The 21,045-nt window shown below is 45.5% G+C and overlaps 2 protein-coding genes across 13 annotated transcripts in view; both read right to left on the minus strand.

Moving 5' to 3' along the window:
* HROB (homologous recombination factor with OB-fold) overlaps positions 1–7,118 on the minus strand; it is a 40,327-nt gene extending 33,209 nt beyond the window's left edge. Inside the window, exons 1-2 of one of the 10 annotated variants that reach the window (XM_085879789.1) lie at positions 5,417–7,118; positions 1,395–1,535 (exon numbers count right to left, since the gene is read on the minus strand). In XM_085879789.1, the coding sequence (XP_085735915.1) occupies positions 1,395–1,397 (3 nt within the window). In that variant the 5' untranslated portion in view covers positions 1,398–1,535; positions 5,417–7,118. Of the gene's footprint in view, positions 1–1,394; positions 2,741–3,822; positions 4,382–5,416 lie in introns of those variants that run through there. The other 9 variants (XM_085879799.1, XM_085879790.1, XM_085879794.1 and 6 more) reach the window with 9 other exon arrangements.
* A 12,814-nt stretch (positions 7,119–19,932) lies between these two features.
* The window catches only part of LOC147028922 (poly(rC)-binding protein 3-like), a 63,878-nt gene continuing 62,765 nt past the window's right edge, over positions 19,933–21,045 (minus strand). For 2 of the 3 annotated variants that reach the window (XM_085879801.1, XM_085879802.1), the window contains exon 13: positions 19,933–21,000. In XM_085879801.1, coding sequence (XP_085735927.1) covers positions 20,709–21,000 — 292 coding nt within the window. In that variant the 3' untranslated portion in view covers positions 19,933–20,708. The remainder of the gene's footprint in view (positions 21,001–21,045) is intronic. The other variant, XM_085879803.1, reaches the window with a different exon arrangement.

Consider the following 21,045-nt stretch of genomic DNA (forward strand, 5'->3'; position numbering starts at 1 on the left):
TGACCTCGTCATACACCCAACAAAACTTTGGTGGACAGGATGGCCACAAGTTTCCACCAAGTTTCATCCAAATCCGTCCATAATTTTTTGAGTTATCCGGCTCAGACAGACAGACAGACAGACATACAGGAGAGAAAACAACCTCCGTCCATCTTCTTTGGCAGAGGTAAACAGCACAATAGATTCTAAATATCAACGAGAGTGAATTCTATGGCTCACAATCGCATATCCCCACTCTTCCCACCTAAAGCAAAGTTGAGAGATGGCAAAAGGTTCAACCAGGAATGACCCAATATTGAATTTTGAGATTTAAAAAATAAATAATGAGGAAAAAATTCCGTTTTGATCCCTTGACCCAAGGCATGAACTGGGGATAAAATACAAAACATCGTGACATATTTCACGCGTCCCCCAATGTCGATCGCATATATACAAAGTTTCATTGAAAATAAATAAATAAAAAGTTGTAAAATGTGACCAATTGCATTTTTATATATTCCACCTTTTGAGCCTGCCTTGGAACCCCAAGCGGCAGGGCCAAAAATTAGCGTGCCTTCGCTCCTTCTTGCCACGTGGTGATCACAACTAACAAGTTTGGTGAATTTCGGCATAACTGTTTAGACCGAGACAGCGTGACGGACGGACAGAGAGAGACAGACAGGAGCAGATTGCAATGTCCCTGTGTACGTTTTTTTAAATTTTTTTATTGCGCAAGGATAAAGATATTTACGAGAACGACCGATATACAAGAAAACTGGAAATTATGATGAACCATTCACAACTACTACTTACTCATGCACCAAACCAAGACAAGGTCATATTTGACCTGAACAAGACAAGGTTAATGTATGTAGATTAGTCCAGGTCAAACTTAACCACCAACGGTACTTCAATACTGCAAGTGCACAACAACCTCAACTCAACCTAAACACCAACTTGGTTTGGGAGTATTTTGGGCAGCACTGACTTTTCAAAAGTAGCACTTGTGGCCATCCCAAATTGCCCTGAAGGCATCAAGAGTAAACCAAATTGTTTGGCCTGAAATCAGACGTTGACCAGATCAAATGGGACAGTGAAAAACTCCCTCAATGGAGGTCGTTAGTGAGCCAGCTGGGATTTTACCAACAATCCAACAGCAATGCGGTAATTCTCCGAAAGCAAGACAGGATTAGTTAACAAACATTTTCGAAACCAAATCACCAAATGTTTTTTGCCGACCACTGGATATCAGTTCAATGTGCTCACCGCTTGGCTATTACTTCATGATGTCAATACACTCAAAAACATACCTCAAATAAATTGAAAAAGACATGCAGTGTACACAAATGTCGTGATATACTGCCACACAAGAGAATAATCATTCGAAGACCTCACGTGTTTAGTGCTTGGCTCACCATGGCTGAAGGTTTCCATAGAGCAAGCGCGAAGTCAGGCCCAAGCACAGTGCACTAATTCAGCTCGGCTGCCACGAACACACGTAAAAAGCTCGAAGAACTGCATTCATGCCACTCACTTTCACGAGTCAAATCTTTGATCTGAATGTAAAAACAGGGCTCTGGAGAGAATACAGAAAATACAACAACAACCCCTTCACAGGGATGCCCAGACTCGAAATGCGGAACTTCAATTGTATAAGGAAAAAAGGTAAACAAATAAAAGCAACATGTACAAAACACCATCACCATAAAAACGTCCAACTTGGCTGAATGCAGAGATGAGCATTTTAAAAATCCTTCACAAAAGATTCATGAGTCAGTCAATCAGTGAATCAGTCGGTGGTTAGAATGACCTTTACATATTGGATGTGTACGTATTATGAATGAATGACAAGAAACAGTATTTGTACATGGCCAATGATCTCAATTCCCCTTACCTCAACATGACACTCGTGCCCACCGAACGGGTCACATTATACAATCAACTGAACGAGCTATTTAGGGGCCTACATTCGCTTGACAGAAAGAGAAAAACAATTAGGGATTTGGACAAGACAGCCCTCTCTGACGTGGTGTGACGGAGAGCCCGCCGCATACCTCTCGGAGGTTGCATGAGCTTGAAAGCTCGTGGCTCCCACAGGGTGTCAACATGAAATGATAGCTTCAAGAAATGATAGCTACCCCGGCAGCTAAGCTGCCATACGACCACCACCATCATTCCCATAGTACAACTATCACTGGTACAACTTTGGCATTCTTCAGCTTCCAGGATCATTTCACTTCATTCTTGAGGTCTTGATTTCTGCATCATTTAGTCTAAAATCACTGGTATTAATTAACACCTCAATCAGCAATGCCTTCTTCTCTTTTTTGTATCCAAGTATGATATCTGGTCGCAACGCTTTGTTTTCGATGTTCATGCACGATGGGATCATTAGTTCGTACGTGAGCGGTACGTACGTCCATATTTTCAGTGATTACTTTTGGTTCATGTTCCCACAAATTTTCTGGAACTGGGATATCAAAGTTTTTGCAGATGTGGCAGCAGATTACTTCACAAACTCTGTTGTGTTGTTGTGTGTACAGCTGTTCTGACGTGTGCGTGTGCATTAAACACAACATATCATTCTATTTACTAATCCCACCTCTACCTTTCTCTCCTTTTTATTTTTCATCCATATTGTCTGAGAGAGACAATCTTTTTCTCTCTCATCCCCTCCTTGCATCCCTCCCTCCCACGGTTTTGCAATGTTTGGTGAGGCAGAGCTTTACCCCCCACCCCCTTAGCTTCCCTCTCCTCTCTCTCTTTTCTCTCTCTTCTCTCCTCTCCTCTCCTCCCTCTCCCTTTCTTCTTCTTCTTCTTCCTCCTCCTCCTCTTCTTCTCTCCTCCCCCTCCTCCTCTTCTCTCAGTCCTCTCTCCCACCCTCCCCTCCTCCTCCTCTTCTTCTTTTCTCAGTCCCCTCTCTCCCTCCCTCCCTCCCTCTCCCTCCTCTTCTTCTTCTTCTTCTCTCCTCCCCCTCCCTCCCCTACCCCTCTCTCCCTCCCTCTTCTTCCCCTCCATCCTCTCTCTCTCTCCCTCCCCTCCCCCTCTCTCTCCCACCCTCCCCCTCTCCTCCCCTCTCTCCCTCCATGCCCCTCTCTCCCTCCCCCCTCTCTCCCTCCATGCCCCTCTCTCCCTCCCCTGCCCCTGTCTCCCTCCATGCCCCTCTCTTCCTCCCTGCCCCTCTCTTCCTCCCCGCCCCTCCCCCTCCCCTGCCCCCTCCCCTTCTCTCCTCTCTTCCCCCTCCCTCCTCTCTTCCTCCCCAATATCCCCCTCCCTCCTCTCTTCCCCTCCCCAATATCCTCCTCTCTCCCTCCCCAATATCCCCCTCCCTCCTCTCTTCCCCTCCCCAATATCCTCCTCTCTCCCACCCAATATCCCCCTCTCTCCCTCCCCAATATCCTCCTCTCTCTCCCTCCCCAATATCCCCCTCTCTCCCTCCCCAATATCCCCCTCTCTCCCTCCCCAATATCCCCCTTCTCTCCTCTCTTCCCCCTCCCTCCTCTCTTCCTCCCCAATATCCCCCTCCCTCCTCTCTTCCTCCCCAATATCCCCTCTCTCCCTCCCTCCCCAATATCCCCCTCTCTCCCTCCCCTCCCCAATATCCCCCTCTCTCCCTCCCCTCCCCAATATCCCCCTCTCTCCCTCCCCTCCCCAATATCCCCCTCTCTCCCTCCCCTCCCCAATATCCCCCTCTCTCCCTCCCCTCCCCAATATCCCCCTCTCTCCCTCCCCTCCCCAATATCCCCCTCTCTCCCTCCCCTCCCCAATATCCCCCGTCAGTGAAGAGATGGATGGTATTTACTAATATTAACTACACACGTCCTATGTAACACGTATTGTTACCTCACAACCTTTTGTTTCCAGTCGGCTCCACAATTACACGCCGATTGTTCAAATCCTCAGAATAAACTGTCTCTGTACAGCAGATACAGAACGTCTCTCAAACAACACACACGTTCGGTTCTCTCAACAACAATTCCCAAACTCACGATCACGACAACGGTCTCAAACGAAAAAACGATGATACAAATTACGCTCAGATCGAGGTTACAAACCGCCACCGAAGCGGTTACAACAGCGGGAAGAGGAGCGAACAAAATAATCCTTAAACATACCGGAAACACATTGTTCAAAACTCCCGCCCAGACTGTAGATTCTGCTTCCTCTTTAAGCAAAAAAAAATTAGATTCAAACCGGTACATACGTTATATCCATTATCCTCTTGCTTCCTCGACTCTTAATCATATTTATGCATCTTCCTTCCGTTTACATGACGTCATTTTAAATAACCACCACGTCACTCATTATTTGCAAAATATGTTTTTCGTTGACGAAAAAGCAAAAGGTAATATTACACGTCGAGCTGAATAATACACCGTAATAAAATCAATGACAAAATGTCGCTCAGTTCCGCAGTCGTGAGCGGTGTATAAGTAACGAATCCCTTGCTATTCGTCCAAACTGTTTTTACAAACGTAAAAGTTTTCCGTGAAAGGTGTTGTTAATCGTTGGTAAAAACCCTTCGAAACGATGAAAAACATTATTTGTAACAAGAAAGTAATTTCTTGGTGAAACCGAATTATTTGTGGAATCTCACAATCTGTTTCTGAAACGATTTAAAATGATGGAAATCTCCGTATTAACGAACCGTTGTATGGATATTTCATTGGCATCGTTATTAAAATGTTTCCTCACAGAAATGACACTTGCTCCCAAAGTTACTTTTTGGTGTGTTCCGTTACCAAGCAGCTTGCATACCGCTCGCCAAGCGGCTCGCCTGATGCAAAGCGCTCAAGCAAGCCTTCCAACGGAACGGATCGCTCGTCACCGCTTAACAACATGGCGATCTCCATGGGAACAATGCTGTGGGCCGTCGTTTTCAGTTTTAATTCATCCTCTTGCGTCAACTTCTCCAAACTACGATAATATGGAATAGGCAAAGCCGAGAAGCGAACGTAGAATTCTTCTTACATTCGCTTCTGACTTTACCTATAACTTGTTCACAACTGTTTACGCAATTTCCGGTTACTTCGGCCTGGATTCGGGATCAGCGATCAAATAACGTAAATCACAATTAAAAATTATTTTTTGATGATGCGGGAGATATCTTTATTAAAATCAGTGGAGGAAATATACACCATGTCTGATATTATTTGGGTCTTTCATGTTTCCGACAATGCTTTTATCTCCCGGCATGCATCGTTCCCCATGACAAAAAACCGGAAACAAAAAAAAAAAACCAGAAACAAAAAAAAAGGAAGCAAAAGGGTCATTGCCAACGACACGGATTCACAATTGCCAGGGTATTGTGTTGTTTTTGCTGTTTCCTATTCTCTCATGTGCACGCGTTAAGTAATATTCACAAGATAGAAATAAAACCCAATCGTGTTTATACACCGCACAGCGTTTAACAACAACCGGAAGCAAAAAGTCATACCTGACGACACGGATTCCAAATCGCCAGGGGGATTGTGTTGTTGTTGTTGTTGTTTCCTATTCTCTCACGTGCATGCGTTAAGTATGAAGCTCACTTCGTTCGCTATGAAGAGTAAAAGAAAGAAAAAAATAAACGGGGAGTCAGGTCGAGGGTGGAGTTTTGTACGTTTGGAAATTTGAAAGAATTAGGATGAAAAGTATGACCTGCACCTTTCAATGTGGTCCTCTGCGACAGTAGAATCGAAGAAATAGCCACTAATTGTTCGGTGGGTTCGTTCTGCTAACGTCAGGGACAGTTACACACCTGAGGTCCGACTGAACAGCTGGTGGGTCAGTCTGGCACAACCGTTTACAGTAACCGGTCCAGCGGGACTTCATTTCGCACTCCTCTGTCAACAGGTCACCACGCTCCGCTCCAAGTTGCAGGACACCAAAAATCTCCACTCAGCCTGTTCACAAACTCCTCAGCTACCCTCTCATCCTTGAGCTTGCCAACATCCAGCTGAGGCTGGGATGGTACCATTGTCCTGGATTTAAGGTGCAACTTTAGAATTGTTACAACAAGCCTGTGGTCAGTATTGAGGAACTGAGCACTCCAGTAGACCCTGCAGTTCTGGATCATCCTCCAACGACCGTCAACGAGGACATGGTCAATCTCCTTTTCCACATCACCAGCGATGGAATACCAAGTCCAGCGATGAGCCTGTGGGTGCTGAAACCATGAACCAGGCACCCTAAGTCCATGACTTCTTGCAAAGTCAAGGAATTTCGTGCTATTCTGCTTTACAGTTCCAGACCCATGGGGACCGACACACGTCTCATAACCATCCCTATCAGGGTCAGTCGATGCAATGAAATCCCCAAGAATACGCCCTGCATGATGAGATCACTCACCTCATTCGGAACATAAACAGAGACCAGGAAAATGACACCCAAGGAGTGACGAATCCTTCGTTTCATAATACGCTCGTTGACCGGTGTTACCTCAATTATCATTGGAGTCAGCTTATTGGACACAGCTACAGCAACTCCTTGGGTATGGTAACCATCAGAGCGACCAGACCAATATAGGTGTAACCACCCACCATTATCGCGCCGCAATGCGGTCTACGAATCTCAGAGAGAGCTGTAATACCGATGTCCAAACGCTTGAGCTCAGATGATAACAGAGACAGGTGATCATCCTCTCTTAGGGATAGGACATTCCAGGCACTCACCCGAAGGGACCGCCTCAGGTTAACCCAAGGAGACCGCCGTCTGGTGGACGACACAACAGCACCACAATCTGACCCGAGAAGGTTATCCCGTAGTTTTTCCTCCTATTATAAAAGAATGGACAACCCGACCATGAAACAGGTTCGTACAGGTTTACATGGTACCTTAGTCCATGAGCTGAGATGGAAATTGGTACCATGTTGAGCGACCAGAAAAAAGTGATACGACTCATTGAAGACACAAATGCAGATAACAAAACAGCATGATGGACCTTTCAGTGGAGTAGCTCAAGTGAATTATCTCAAATTTTCTGCTTTAGGTCATTAATCGCTCGGACGGCGCTTTTGGGGACAAGATTTAAGGGTGTGTGGTCAGTTTGTGCCACGTATCCTTATTCTTCTTGTTCATAAATCATAACATTCTAGGACATGGATAAAGCCAATGTGATTTCTTCTACATAGAGTGATATCTTGACATTGTTGCGGATTCGCGCCCGCCGGCGTGCGAACGGCCACGTAACTCGAATCGCGGCACGTCGCCCACCGGACGGACAATCCCGTCGTGACCCTCTCGGACTAACGCCGGGAACTAGTCACGGGTGGGCCTTTCGGCCTCACCACGATCGTGCCAATCGGCCCCCCGCGTGGGATAGGGTTGCTCGCCAAATTCGACCTACCTAAGTACCCACACGGAGGGTAGACCGGGCGATCGCACCTCGCCGCAGGTCGACTTCGGACACGGGCCACTTTAAGCGACCCGTTCCGTACTATCGGGATAACCGAGCGGTGTTATCGTCAGCCTGGACGGTTCGATTAATTATCGGGCGTTTTAGCCCACGACCAACCCTTTACGTGAAGTAAGATGGAGATTCAATTAGAGAAAAGACGAAGCGAAACGGGAGAAGCAGTTCAACATAGAGCACATTTATTTCGCGATGGCACACGGATAGCACACATATACAATTATACACTAAAAGCAAATGTAAAAGAAGAAGAAACACACAATAATGCACAAAAAGCAAATGTAAAAGCAAAACACAATGCAGATATACCACCGACTACCGAGCACACGGCAACACTTATACAGTTTTACTTCACAGACGGCGCCGACAACACATATACTCAAAGCAAAAGAAAAGGACCACCCTCAAGGATGATGGGGGCAGACGGGCCTGGGGCCGAGACCGCGTCGGGCCTACCCGTCTGATGACGAGCCGCAAAATGGCGGTGGCGCCCCGACTCCGCGGGCCTCGCGGACAGTGTCTGGAATGGGGTGGGAACGGGGCCCCCTTCTCGCACTATCTCAGCGCGGGGGGAAACAGGAGGGGGTTGTTGATGCTCGGGGGAAGGCGGATATCTCCCTGGCTCGGGTCCCGCGACGAGCGTCTCCACCACGACCTCGGTCGCGTTGCCGGCCTCTCCTCTCCACAGCTCCCCAACTCTGACACGAGCACCCCCTCGACTGCCTTCGCCGCCGCCACCTCTCCAACTCTCCACAGCTCCGTCCAACTGCCTTCTCCGACTCCTCTCTTGACTGGCTCTTCCCAACTCAACTCCGAACTGACCCTTTGGCAAGCGAACGCGGCCCTTTATAGCCCCCGTGGCTTCGCTCCTTCACCTTCGACCCTTTACCTCCGGCTGGCTCCCCATTGGACAGAAGAAAAGTGGGCGTGAATGCTTTTTGATCCATGAATCTGCATATTGCGATTACACTCCGACGCACCCGGAGGCGGGGCCAAATCGCCCCATGCTCACTGATAGGACGGAACAGAAGTGGGCGTGAGTCGTTTTTGATCCGATTGCTTCGGAAAGGCTGGTGTTTTCGCACCCCTGCTCGGTGCGCGCCGTGCACGAGTCCAGTATCGGTGCCCACAAGCGGCGCAGGAATGACGGTGATGCTATAGTTGCGAGAGCGAGTTGTGACGGTAAAGGTCGTGGCTGTTGGCGTTGTTGTTGTGAAGCGGCGTTGCGGCTGGTGGTTGTTGTGTGATGGCTGTTGAGACGTGGTTGGTGGTGGTAGTAATGGTAGTAATGGTAGTAATGGCGGCTGGTCCAAAATAAAGATAGTAAAAGAAAAACGGCTATCTAAAGGGGTCACAGCCCGAATGAATGACATTTATTCCCTCTAAACAACGGGTTTGGGCCTAACTACACATATACTTACAGAGATATCTCACCTAAGGGACCTGAATGGTGGTTTGCGAATTTCGTCAACCACAACAATATTATTTCAGGACATCTGACAGCTTTCTGTGATCATTATTGGACAAGTTATAGTATTTTTCATGTTAAAACCCCTTAAGGTGTAAAGAGCGCTTACCGAGTGCCCTTCGAGTTAAAGTACATTTCCCTCATCTTCATGAAACTCTCCAAAAACCCCTTTTGTTTTCCTGTCTGGCTTTTTGACAACCAACCAATGTTATTCTATATTAATAACAACCAGAGAGTTGGTGCCAAAGCCACACAATGCTCGCCTGTTTATACATTTATCGTTTTTAAAAGACTAGTCTAATAATATTTTTTATAAAGCATTGCAGTGAAGTCTGATCCAAATAATTTTAAAGCAATATATGTATTTGTATATTGTAATCAGTAAAAAATAGTGTGGTAGATAAAAACATCAGAAAGGAAATAACTTGCACCAAAAACTTTAACATTTTCACGCTCACGCCGGGGGTATCGCTATAGCTCTCTGTTCTTCGAACACGTGAGATAAAAACGATAAATTGATTCCTTCAAAATGCCAACATGGTTAAAACAGCATCAGACAACGCCGGGTACCCACTACACGTCGGGTACCCCCACTAGACAACGCCGGGTACCCACTACACGTCGGGTACCCCCACTAGACAACGCTGGGTACCCACTACACGTCGGGTACCCCCACTAGACAACGCCGGGTACCCACGAGACAATGCCGGGTACCGAGACAATGCCGGGTACCCACAAGACAATGCCGGGTACCCACTAGACAATGCTAGGTACCCCCACTAACCTCCTTCCATTTTGCCCATGCTGCCATCACTCTCTCCTGGATTTCTGCTTCACAACCTCCCCCTTCCTTTAGTGTTGAACCAAGGAACTGCACTTGAATTTGTCCACTTGTTTCAGCTCTCCACCCGTTAATATCTAAAGGGTGGAGAGCTGAAACAAGTGGACAACTTAGATCTGCAACCTTGACCCTCTCGACACCAGTCTTTTAATTTAATGTCCTGTCTGTCCCAAAATTACCCTTAATCACACTAACTGTCTAAGATAATAAACTACTGGATGGAATTGATTGAAAAGTGGTTGTTTGTGGAGGATGCATGAGAGGTTTGAGGCGAGAAAAAAAATTAATAGCCCAGAGGGTTGATGGTGGAGGAGGGACCCCAATTCTCTCTCCATACATATGAATCATATAGCACCGATCACGGTAGGGGGACTGAACCCATCTGTAAGAGTTATTGATAACATACCTTAAGTCTTGATGGTGTAATAGTTAGAGTGTCTACTCTGAGTATGCTGGGTTGGTGGTTCGAATTGAGTCATACCAAAGACTTTTAAGAACTTCCAAGCTTGACCTTCATCATTTAAAAGGATAGAGCATGGACAAACAACCATAGGTCATAAACCACAGCACAGACTTTGATGGGCTGAGAATTACATGAACGTTTTAAAAACTTGCACCGTTAGCTTGTAAGTTTGTCAGTTGAAGCTGGATTTGTCATCACTCGTACCCCTGCTTCCTACGGGAGTGGCAGGGCCATGTTATTGTCCTCCTTGGGGTATAATCAATGACAGTAGATCTAGGCTCGGGTCCGTTCATCTGTGGAAGACACGATAAGCATACGATGCCTCAAGAATGTCGGGTTTCCTTTCGATTTCGTGTTAAACAGCAGTAACGACTGGTTAAGAATGTAATCTCCACGTGTTTATGGTTTACAATATTTTAGTTGCAGTCAGGGTGCCCCACAAACCGCCACAATAAACTATTTATACACGTCAACACGACATTTGTTGGAGGAGGAAAAACCCCTTGGGAAGAGAGGATATTATCAGTGTTAATATTGTTTTGTAACAAGAATATTATGCTATTATCATTGGTGTTATTAGAGATTGCCTTGGAAAAATGCCACGATAAGCTATCTAGACACATCAACACAGATTTCATCCAAGGAAGAAAACCCCCTCAGGAAAGGGGAATGAAGTCGCTACGACCTCCATTGCATGACCTTTAATCTTCCTGTCGAGTATGGTTGAGATTGGATAAGTTACGACCGAATACGTCGCCGTCAGACAGACACCAAATTGTTCATATGATTGAAATCATAAAAGTTCCTGTGCACCATAAATTACAGAAAATGATACTGACAATGTACCTGAGCAATATAATGGTCAGCCAACATGTGCCTTGACATGCTCCCTAGTTTACTCGTGAATTTTCACGTGTAGACTGTCCACCGCACTCACAAATTGCCATGCACGTGCGCTGAATCACGTGACAGTGCTGAAACGTGGTACTGAGCAAATGGCAACGGAGCACGATTTGGTGAACCATCCCAGCTGTGAAAAACACTTCTATTGCCGTCGAAACGTGACACCACACCATTCCGAAAACAAACGTCAACATGCTATCGGCAGGCTTGAGACAGGAATGCCACAAGACGTTGTGGCTCGGTGTTTTGGTGTTCATCAGCACACCATACAGTCACTCTGGCAACGTTATCACCAAATTAGCAACATCAGCGACCGTTCATATTCTGGGCGACCACATGTGAAGTCATCAGACAGCAAGTTTGATAGCGCACATCATCCCTTGTTCATGACCAATCAGTGCCAGAACTATCAGGAATCGGATACGCGAGCATAACTTCCAACCACAACAACGAGCAGTACATCCTATTTTGTTGCCACACAAGACATGCATGCCAAGCTTGTTGTAAACAACATCTGAGGTTCAGAAGACAAGAGTGGGCTGCTATCCTCTTTACAGATGAGTCGAGGTTCCATCTTGACAGTAGTGATGGCCGTTGTCACGTTTATCGACGGTAAGGGAAACGTTACCGAGGCATGCGTTTTGCAACATTTGTCGTTTGGCGGTGGAAGCGTGATGGTATAGGGAGGCATCACCGTACATCACCTAACCAAGTTTGAGGTCATTAATGGCAATTTGACAGGTATTCCGTACCGTTATGAAGTTTTCCATCCTGGTGTCCTCCCGTTCCTGCAGGTCCATGGACGTCACATCACACTTCAACAGGATAACGTGCACCCTCATGTCACACAAGTGGTCACCGACTTCATCGCACAACAGCACATTCCCCCACTTCTCTGGGCAGCTGTTTCACCTGATCTTTCTCACACAGAACATGTGTGGGATGAAGTGGAACGACAATTCCTCAATCTTCAAAACCAGCCTGCGTGTTGGGCCAAGGCATTGGTGCAGATCTGGAATGACATCCCTCAAGCCTCACGCTTGCCAAACGTGTGTCAACACAAATGGTGGTCACGCCAGATACTGAGCTGTTCACTGACTTTTTACTTATGACCAAACACCGTGATGTATTTGTTTGCATTTCTTATTTCAGTTGGGAGTAAATGATGCACAGTGGCGTTTTGCCATTAGTATACGGTACAGTAATAAGTTTTGCTGTTTGTTTGACTTCTATGCATTCCTAAACCACTCTTGAGCTTTGAGAACCCAAAGCCCCTTTGGAACCATAACACCATTTAAGACCGTTTCAACCCTAAGACTTCTTAGATGCCCAATAGCCTTTAAGACCATTTTAGACCCCCCAAGATCCCTTCAAACCCTTAAATCCCTGAGAACCATAACACCATTGAAGACCCTGAAGCCCCTAATGCCACAGACCATTTAGAACCCAAAGACCTGTGGACCCATTTCTAACTAAGACCCCACAGTCCCCCTTACACCCTTTCGATCCTAATTGACCCTTTAAACAATTCCAACCCTCCAGACCAGTGATCACTATTTTTTTTTTTGAGGGGACACTTTTGCCAATAAAACATCAGTGAGAGCCACCACACTACATGCAGGACTCCATAATGGATGCTATCAAGCACCGCCACATGTACTCTTCTTCGTTGTGGTTAACTGGGCTACAAGCATAATTGTTTGTATATTGCCATAGTGTTGTGGGCCGGGTATCGGCAGCGAGCACGAGTACTTGGTGGAGCAGTAGAGTCGGCTCCACCGAACACCCGGAATCCAGATCGTTACCCTCGGATAACTCCGAAGGTACAGGTTCCAACCAGGACCTTGAATCGTCACCAATTCAGCCACATGGAACAGGGTTATCTGCCAATCTTCAAAATACCTGGAGACCCACGTGGCGAGCTACCGAGGAATCCACACCCTCGACGGAGCTCGAGCGGAACGAGCCGCGAGTGTGCTCGAACCGTGCGTAACCCGAGGTCCGTCGGTCCAAATGTACAACTACGGCGGTAACGGCCTTTTTAAATCACCCAACACGCACCGTGCTCAACCAATGAAGGAACGGACAAAGACGAGCTGAAACATTCAACAACAGGAGTATTTATTAACAATAGGTGGGGAAGGAACACATAAAGGGCAGAATCAAACAGACGATAAAGGATGCAAATAATGTACAGCAAAAGCACTTAACCAGTTGCTACTTATAGACTAGACCCACAGGACACACACACACACACACACACACACACACACACACACACACACACACACACACACACACACACACACACACACACACACACACCCAAAAAGAGAGATGGACCTCGAGGTCTTTATTGAAGGTTCCCAGCTCGAGGACAGATGAGCTGAGAACCAGAGCTTTCTCGGACCTTCCCGCCTCGTGCGGTCTTCGACGTCCTGGGTCGGCGGGACTCGAATCCGCAACTCAATGCCGCTGCAGCACTGGGTATGGAGGACAGAGTCGGGCTCCAGCACGCTCCTCCGGCATGCGACGAGACCAGAAGCAGCGACAGGACGAGACCAGAAGACCAGAAGCAGCGACACAAGACCAGCAGCTGCAGACACTGCGCCGTCCCGTCTATCTCTCTTCTCGCTCGTCCAGACCACCACACTTTCTTCTCAGGCGGGAGGGCCTCTTCTTTCTGGCCACTCGCCTCCTCATTGGTCAGACTCATCACGAGATTCCCTTGCCGTCCTCCATTGGACAGGCCCATGGTAGGCGGGGCAACTCCCACTTTTCTGGGCGGAGTCCCGAGCGGAGGCGTTTATGGCTCCGCCCACCTCCTCACCTCTGGCCACGTGTGTAATGGCGTCGGGTCGAGGAAGAGAGGCGTGGTGTTATCGATGTAAAAATAAAAGAAAACCCTGACTCAAAAATTACCCCCGTGTGGGGGTGACGGTCATCTCTATATCACCACAAGTTCTCAATGTTCAGTTCAGGTAACCGCGAAATAGTCCAAACTAACCGTTTAGATTGAAATAGTTTACAGAGATACACTAGGATAATACAATTAATGACATAATTAATAAATATGTATTGTTCATTTCGAGCCTGGTGTTGGCGCAGTGGCTTAGGATCCAAAAGGTCCTGAGTTCAAGCCCCGTTGGGCCACTGAATTAATACACCAGGGGGTTGACTCAGCCTGTCATCCTTCCGAGGTCGGCGAAATGAGTACCAGTGTACTGGGCCGGTGTATACCCCGGTTAAAATAGGTGTACCATATCCCTGTGTCGTAAGAGGCGACCAGGGTTGCGTCAGGAAGGGCATCTGGCGTAAAACATGTGCCAAATCACAATGTGGATCATACGGATGATTCGGCTGCTCCCGTTCAGGGTCGCCACAGCGGAAGAAGAAGAAGTATTGTTCATTTAGTACCCGGATTAACACATCAGAATCACCAGTAAGTGCAATACGTGGTTTTCCGGTCCGTCCACTCACTGGGGACATTTCACTTCCGGTTGTAGAAAAAAAAAAAACGAAAAAATAGGCTTAGTTCTCGGAGATTATGATAATCCTGTACATTATTCTTCACTGATTATAATGCAACTTTCACAATGAAAATTGGTCAAGTATTTATAGAGATATTGAGGTTTGAAAAATCGTTAGAGCGAGCAAATTCATGAATTATTAATTCCACAGAAGTTTCAGGACACTGCACAAAGTAACATGTCAGGTATGAAAAAAACATTTTCTCTTGCCAGATTCATTAATTATTAATTATGGAATGTACTCTGATATATTAATCAGAAAGCCCAAAGCATGTAGCATAATTTATCACTTATCCCCTCATCCGGGATCCGTGGCCTCGCCCCACAGCCTGCAGTGCACGGTGATGTCCGCCGGTGATTATGTTAGATATCGGCACGATCAAGAGGAGCCTGCGAATCATCCCTGCTGATGCACTGAATTGATGCAATGGTTCGGCCAGAATATTCGTTGTCAAGATGTTGCGTGATTAAATCACCAATACAGTCGCTCGAATTTATACCGCCGACATACTTCTTAACAATCACCTTCGCCCCAGAAACCACAGTCAATCTGAAGCACGCTGGCCACTGTTCAGACGCCATGACCGGACTACTGCGCAGTTCTACTACGCAGTTTGGTTAAAGATGACTCGGCATTTTGGCACGCGCACGAAATTAAATTTTGAAAATAAATGCCGACGTTTACATTTCGGGTTTTGAAACTTTTGCACCTTCGGCAGAAAATGTATAAATATAAAAGGCTAAAAATGTGTTTTATATTTATATTTCATTTCTCCTTCCTTCCTTCTTTGCGAATCGCATCGGCGGTTTTGGCCATCTTCCAGATCACGTGACGATCAAACGGGAAGGAAATTCAAAAATCTGTCCGGTTAGATACAAGATAATATTTTATACTATCATAATCAATAAACAGTTGCAGAATATCTTGTAGAATGGCAGAAGAAAGGTTTTGAAAATGGCGATTTTTATAACTTACGTGACCTCGTCCCTGACCTTGAACCCGAACAAAAGTTATATCGTTGTGCAACACTCATCGACCTCTACCCACATACTAAGTTTCATCAAGATTGGAAAGAAAAATTGACGGACGTACGGACGGACGTACATTTGGTCCGACTTTATTAGGTCATCTCGGTAGAGATGATCTAAAAAGTAATTTGCAGCGCACACATGTAATTCCCATTAGACACAGGTTGGGGACCCCAACTATAAACACATACTTATCGAAACAACTAAGGTACGAGGACGGCTGTCCGTCTGTGTGCACAAGGCTTCCAGATTCGTAACAATAGATCGATGTAATTATGTTACTTTTAATGTTTCACATTGGAACATTAGAAACCATTGGGTCAGTTTAATAGCATATATGGTGGATTATGATGGGACGTTTTCACATTTGTGTATTTTCATCCACATGTCAGGGACCCCAGTTTAAGCCACCAGTGGCTTGCGAGCTGTGCAATGAACAGCAGAACTCGAGACCCTAAATTACACCCTTCAACCTTTTCCGGCCTTTACACATTTACAATGAGACCATTTAAACTTTTTATTTAATACATCCTTCCATTGATTTGCCACACAAAATACGTCCTGGCGAGTCTGCAATCTCCGATTGCTCTTTCTTGTTACCTCCGGCACCAAAGGTAGAAGGTGGTTACATTTTCACCCCCATGTGTCTGTGCAGGATATCTCAAAAAATGATGGATGGATTAGCACAAAACTTGGTGGCAAAGATCCGAATACGATAATATTTTAATATTCAAAATGATTCTTCGGCATTGAGAGATATGGCCAAAATGATTTACTAAATAATAGCATGCTATATCTGAGGGTCATCTCGGGATGGACATTGTGTCAAATGGTCTTAAAGCCTATTAAAACCCAAAGACCGGTGGACCCGTTTCCTACTACCACACCACATAACCTACATAGTCATAATTATTGTGAAAACATTCGACATGAGTAGTATAGCATGCCATATCAAAAAATATTGGGCCCAATCATGCTCTACTGGATCACGCAGTGTATGGCAGAAGTATGCACTCCACCGAGTGCACTTGTAGTTTAAAAAGATTTTTTTATTACTTGAATATTTGATTATGCTTCAAAAAACAAAAGCTACTGAACCAAATTTTGCAAGTAGCCTCAGGGTATTCTAAGCTCACAATAAATAACAGCAGTGAACATACTAATACAAATATTTAAAGCAGCACAGCCATATAATTTTGTGTATTAACAAAAAACTAGAACGGCACTTCAACATCGTGACGTCAACAGACATGCTTGACATTATTACACACTTGTAAAAGTTTGATTGAAATATTAAATAATTCTGGCTGCCAGGCCATCCATCCGACCAGGTTGAAATTTAAAACATATTCCCCACGACTACTCGATAATAAATATAAGTTTCACATTGATTGATAAAGCGGTTCAAAATAAACAATATTTTAAGATGATTGTTCAATCCAATATTGCTGCCAGACAACATGATGGATAAATTATCTGTAAACACCCCGGCATCCCCAAGGCTTGGGGAACATGTGGGTCAAGTTTCCCCTCGATCTGTCAAGCCATTCTGATGTCAAGATGATTTTAAAATGTTTATTCCTCAAAACCAAAAATCATAGCTGCTCAACCATGTGACCCTTGATGTTATAGGTGGAGAACTTTTTGTTCCTCATGGATAGGCGATCATTCGTGAAAAGTTTTGCCTCGATCTGTTCAGCCGTTTGAGATTTATTTTTTTGAAGCTTTTTACGTAAAGAAAAAAAAAAAGAAAAAAAAAAAAAAGGATATACATGAATAAAAAAACATGGCTGCCGAATTACGTGACCGATGTCAATCGGCTAAGCGGTTGCAGAGAACAGGGAAAATGATCATGGACGTACATACGGAGACGGACAACCTGAAAATACAATGCCTCGAGTGACCGTCAGCAGAGGCATTAGAAAAAATAATAATAATAATAAATAAATATATTTTTTAAAAACAAATTTACTTTTCACTCCAAAACACAAGCTCAATTTCTCTACAGTAATTCCTGCACCTCATTCCAAATCCATTCCTTTTCTTAACATCTCCAAATTGAATCTTCATTTTAAAATAAAACACTTCTTCCTTTAAAAGCTTTTCGATGCATTTTAAAAAGCCTCACCTCTGTTATTTCTCTGTGAGGAGCACTTCACATTCTTCACGATCTATTCTTCTTCTTGGCCGACAAGATGACCAATGCACACTCGCCCTGGGTCCACATCCCGACCCAGCTATAAAACTGTTAACCCGGCGTTTCATAGGCAGAGTGAATAGTCAACGTGTGTGCAGTCGCTCGTATGGACGTTTAACGGGTGTCCCATCTGCCAGCATTCGTTGGTGGCCGTTAAAAATCCCATGGTGTCCTTTACGAAGAGGCTAGCCATCGCTGGAACCCTGGACAAATTACAAATTCTTGCCCTAACCAGCAGAGGGCAATATCTGCCACACCCTCAGCCAATGTTGTTACCCCACAGCGTTGTACTGCATCCGAAAGAATTCTTCTTCTTCACAAGGATTATTTTACAAACCAGTCTCACTCCTAAATGCTTGGTCCATCAACCCTCCTTCCGTTCGTTACCTGCGGTACCACTTTCCTTCATGTTTTAACAATCGTTTATTTTCTCCACCCCTCCCATATCTGTCTCCGTATACAAGGTTCGACATTAACAGTTGCCCAGTGCAACCAAAATCCCACACCCTCCAAGCCCCCTCCCCAATCACATCTTCCGAGCTCCCTAACCCCACCAATTCCACATCCTTCAAGCTACCCCGAACCACTCTCCTAATTCCACCAACACCTCCTCTCTTTCCTCCTTTCCATATTCCTGCACCCTGCCAACAATTCCTCCTCCCCTGTCCCCCACTGTATGGACCTCAAACATCCGAGGTCTCCACTCCCATCAGATATCTCAATCCAGGACGCTGCTGATAAACCTGACATCTATTTAACAGCATTCTTCCTCCAACAGGATGTCTTCCTGGCTATTGTCTCCTCCGATTGGATAGGCCTGAACCCCATCCTGGCAGCAGAGTTGCACTTTACATGAAGAACTCCATCTCTCACTGTACGTGTACCAATCTTCCACCTCCAAAACCCCAGGAGTACCTTTGGCTGTGACTTCCCCTCCGCTCCCACCTCTTGTTTGTTTGCGTGCGTGTGTCGTACCCTCTTCCAGTGATGACTCGATCTAAATTTCTCTCCCAGACAACGTGGACCAACTTTAACTCACCCTAAATGTCACCATCTCTGACACTAATGTTAGGATTTGTCTCCTATATCTACCACCCCTGATATTAACTCAGCCTGAGAGTTCTTCCACAGAAACCTGCTCCCTCTTAGCTATGCACCGATTCATCCGATACAGTCTTCATTTATCCTCCCCTTCTTCCCACCCATGGTACACTGAATCCTGTGGTGATGTAGTTGCTCTGAAACAAATTGCCTTCTCTTCCTGGAAGGCAAATCCAACCGAAGACAATCTCAGATCATTCAACAAACTTCACGATTAAACTTTCAAAGTCGTTTCCTTCTAAAGTCTAAACCGTGGTGATTCTTATTAAATAAGTCTCTGGTGTATTCTCCCCCTCCAATGGCACCACAGCCGACTCCGCTTGCGACAAGGCCGAACCCCTCAATCCTGCGTTTGCTTCCAAATTTTGTCCCCAACCCCTCTCTCTCTGTATCCACCATACCAAATCACACTCAACTGCTCCTGGTATGTCTTTTGTGTCGAAGAAGGTGGAAAAGTTTGTCCAAAATAAGTTTTTCTTCCAAGTTACAGGCTGATCTTGTCCTCTCCCCAAAAGGACCATCTGGCAAGCCCATCAACTTTCATAACAATCCTCTTGAAGAAGTTCAGTCACTCCAATTTTTGGGTCTCATTGCACCTATTGGTGCATGATGACATATTTGTCCACACACGAGTAAATATCTGTTTAGCACATGACTCAGGGGAGTGAGTTTAACTGATGGCGTAAAGAAGCAGTTGCAGATCTTTCCTTCCTCGTTTTTGTTTTCGTATTGTCAGCACATAGAAGGAGCTTGTGATCTCATGCATTTTACCTGACCAAGACGACGACACAAATTGGGGGAGATCAATGATCAGCACTGCACTAAAACTAAACGATGATGAAAAACATCCAATTCTAACCAAATCTGGACTTGAAAGCAGCAGAGAGATGTCCTTACATCCACGGCAACTCAGGAAACATTATTTTGACAAAAGCCAATGTTGTTGCGTCCACTGAGGCTGAAATGCAGGCCTCGAGAGTACCACTTAAAAACAAACAGCAAGAGGAAAGGGGCAGTGGAGAAACATGGATAGCTGTCCATCTTTATTGGAAGTGTCCACACCAAGGTACAAGGTGAAACAGGCATAACTAGAGAATAGATTAAAGAGGATAAGGGTCAGGAAAGGCCTACACAAACACTAAGCAGCACAACCTCAAAGCTCCCATCCATATTCAAAGTATGCAGAATCTGCACACAGGTCTCCATTTAGTGCTGCTTACAAATAAAATTAAAAAAAATAAAAATAAAAAAATAATAAAGGGAATATCATACTACGGTAAAATATCTATACGCTCGTGTTTGTTCTTGAAGGACAACGCAGGGATGCATTACGGAGAGATCTTAACTAGGCTCGGCGCTTTCCAGCACTCACATACTCGCCATACCCGATACTTCCGAAGTCAGTCTGCAAGAGAAAACCAAAGGCTTCTGAATGGTGGGACCTCCGCTCCGCGGCAGGGAACACACCACACTACAGCAGCTTACAAAGCAATCCCCAAAGAAAAGCCACTTTGAAAAGCAATGCATTTTCTGCTTACAGGAAAACTCCTCCGTGTACTCATACTGACCTCTAACGAATCTCGATAACGTCGTTCAGTTGGTAAAACAAAGCAAAAGCCAAACAATGAGGTGCAAATAAATGTCAGTTCTTGTGTCAACTAACAATGACCATGGCTGTACCACAATGTTCACATAAAATCAGAGACTGACTTATCCAAAAAGGAAAGAAAATTTAAAAAAAAGAAAAGAAAAAAAGAAAAGGGTGTGGGACTAAAAAAATAAAATAAAGTATAAACAGCAGGCCTCAATATGGCCTGTGCCGCTCAGACTTGAGAGAGATAGACGAGCTAGCTTTCCCCAGGCCCTCCATGGAGAGAGCATCAGGGACACCGAGCACTTCCCCGGCAGGCACGGCAAGAGGGACTAGGGTCTGGGTCAAGAGGGACGGGTTGGCGGTCGCTGGAGCAGGGGATGAGGTAACGGGAAGGGGGGAGGCAGATGCTGAGAGCAGCGCCGCCAAGGATGGGGTTGAGGGCTGAGATAAGGTCATGAGCAGATCGCTCTGCAGTGAAGCAGTCAAGGGGCATGACTTTAGGCTGTGGGCAAAAACACAGGGACACACTTGTGTGGTGGAGTTGTAC

Source organism: Eptatretus burgeri, chromosome 4, assembly GCF_056783735.1.
Source record: "Eptatretus burgeri isolate ZD-2024b chromosome 4, Ebu_testis_v1, whole genome shotgun sequence".
Taxonomy (NCBI): Eukaryota; Metazoa; Chordata; class Myxini; order Myxiniformes; family Myxinidae; genus Eptatretus; species Eptatretus burgeri.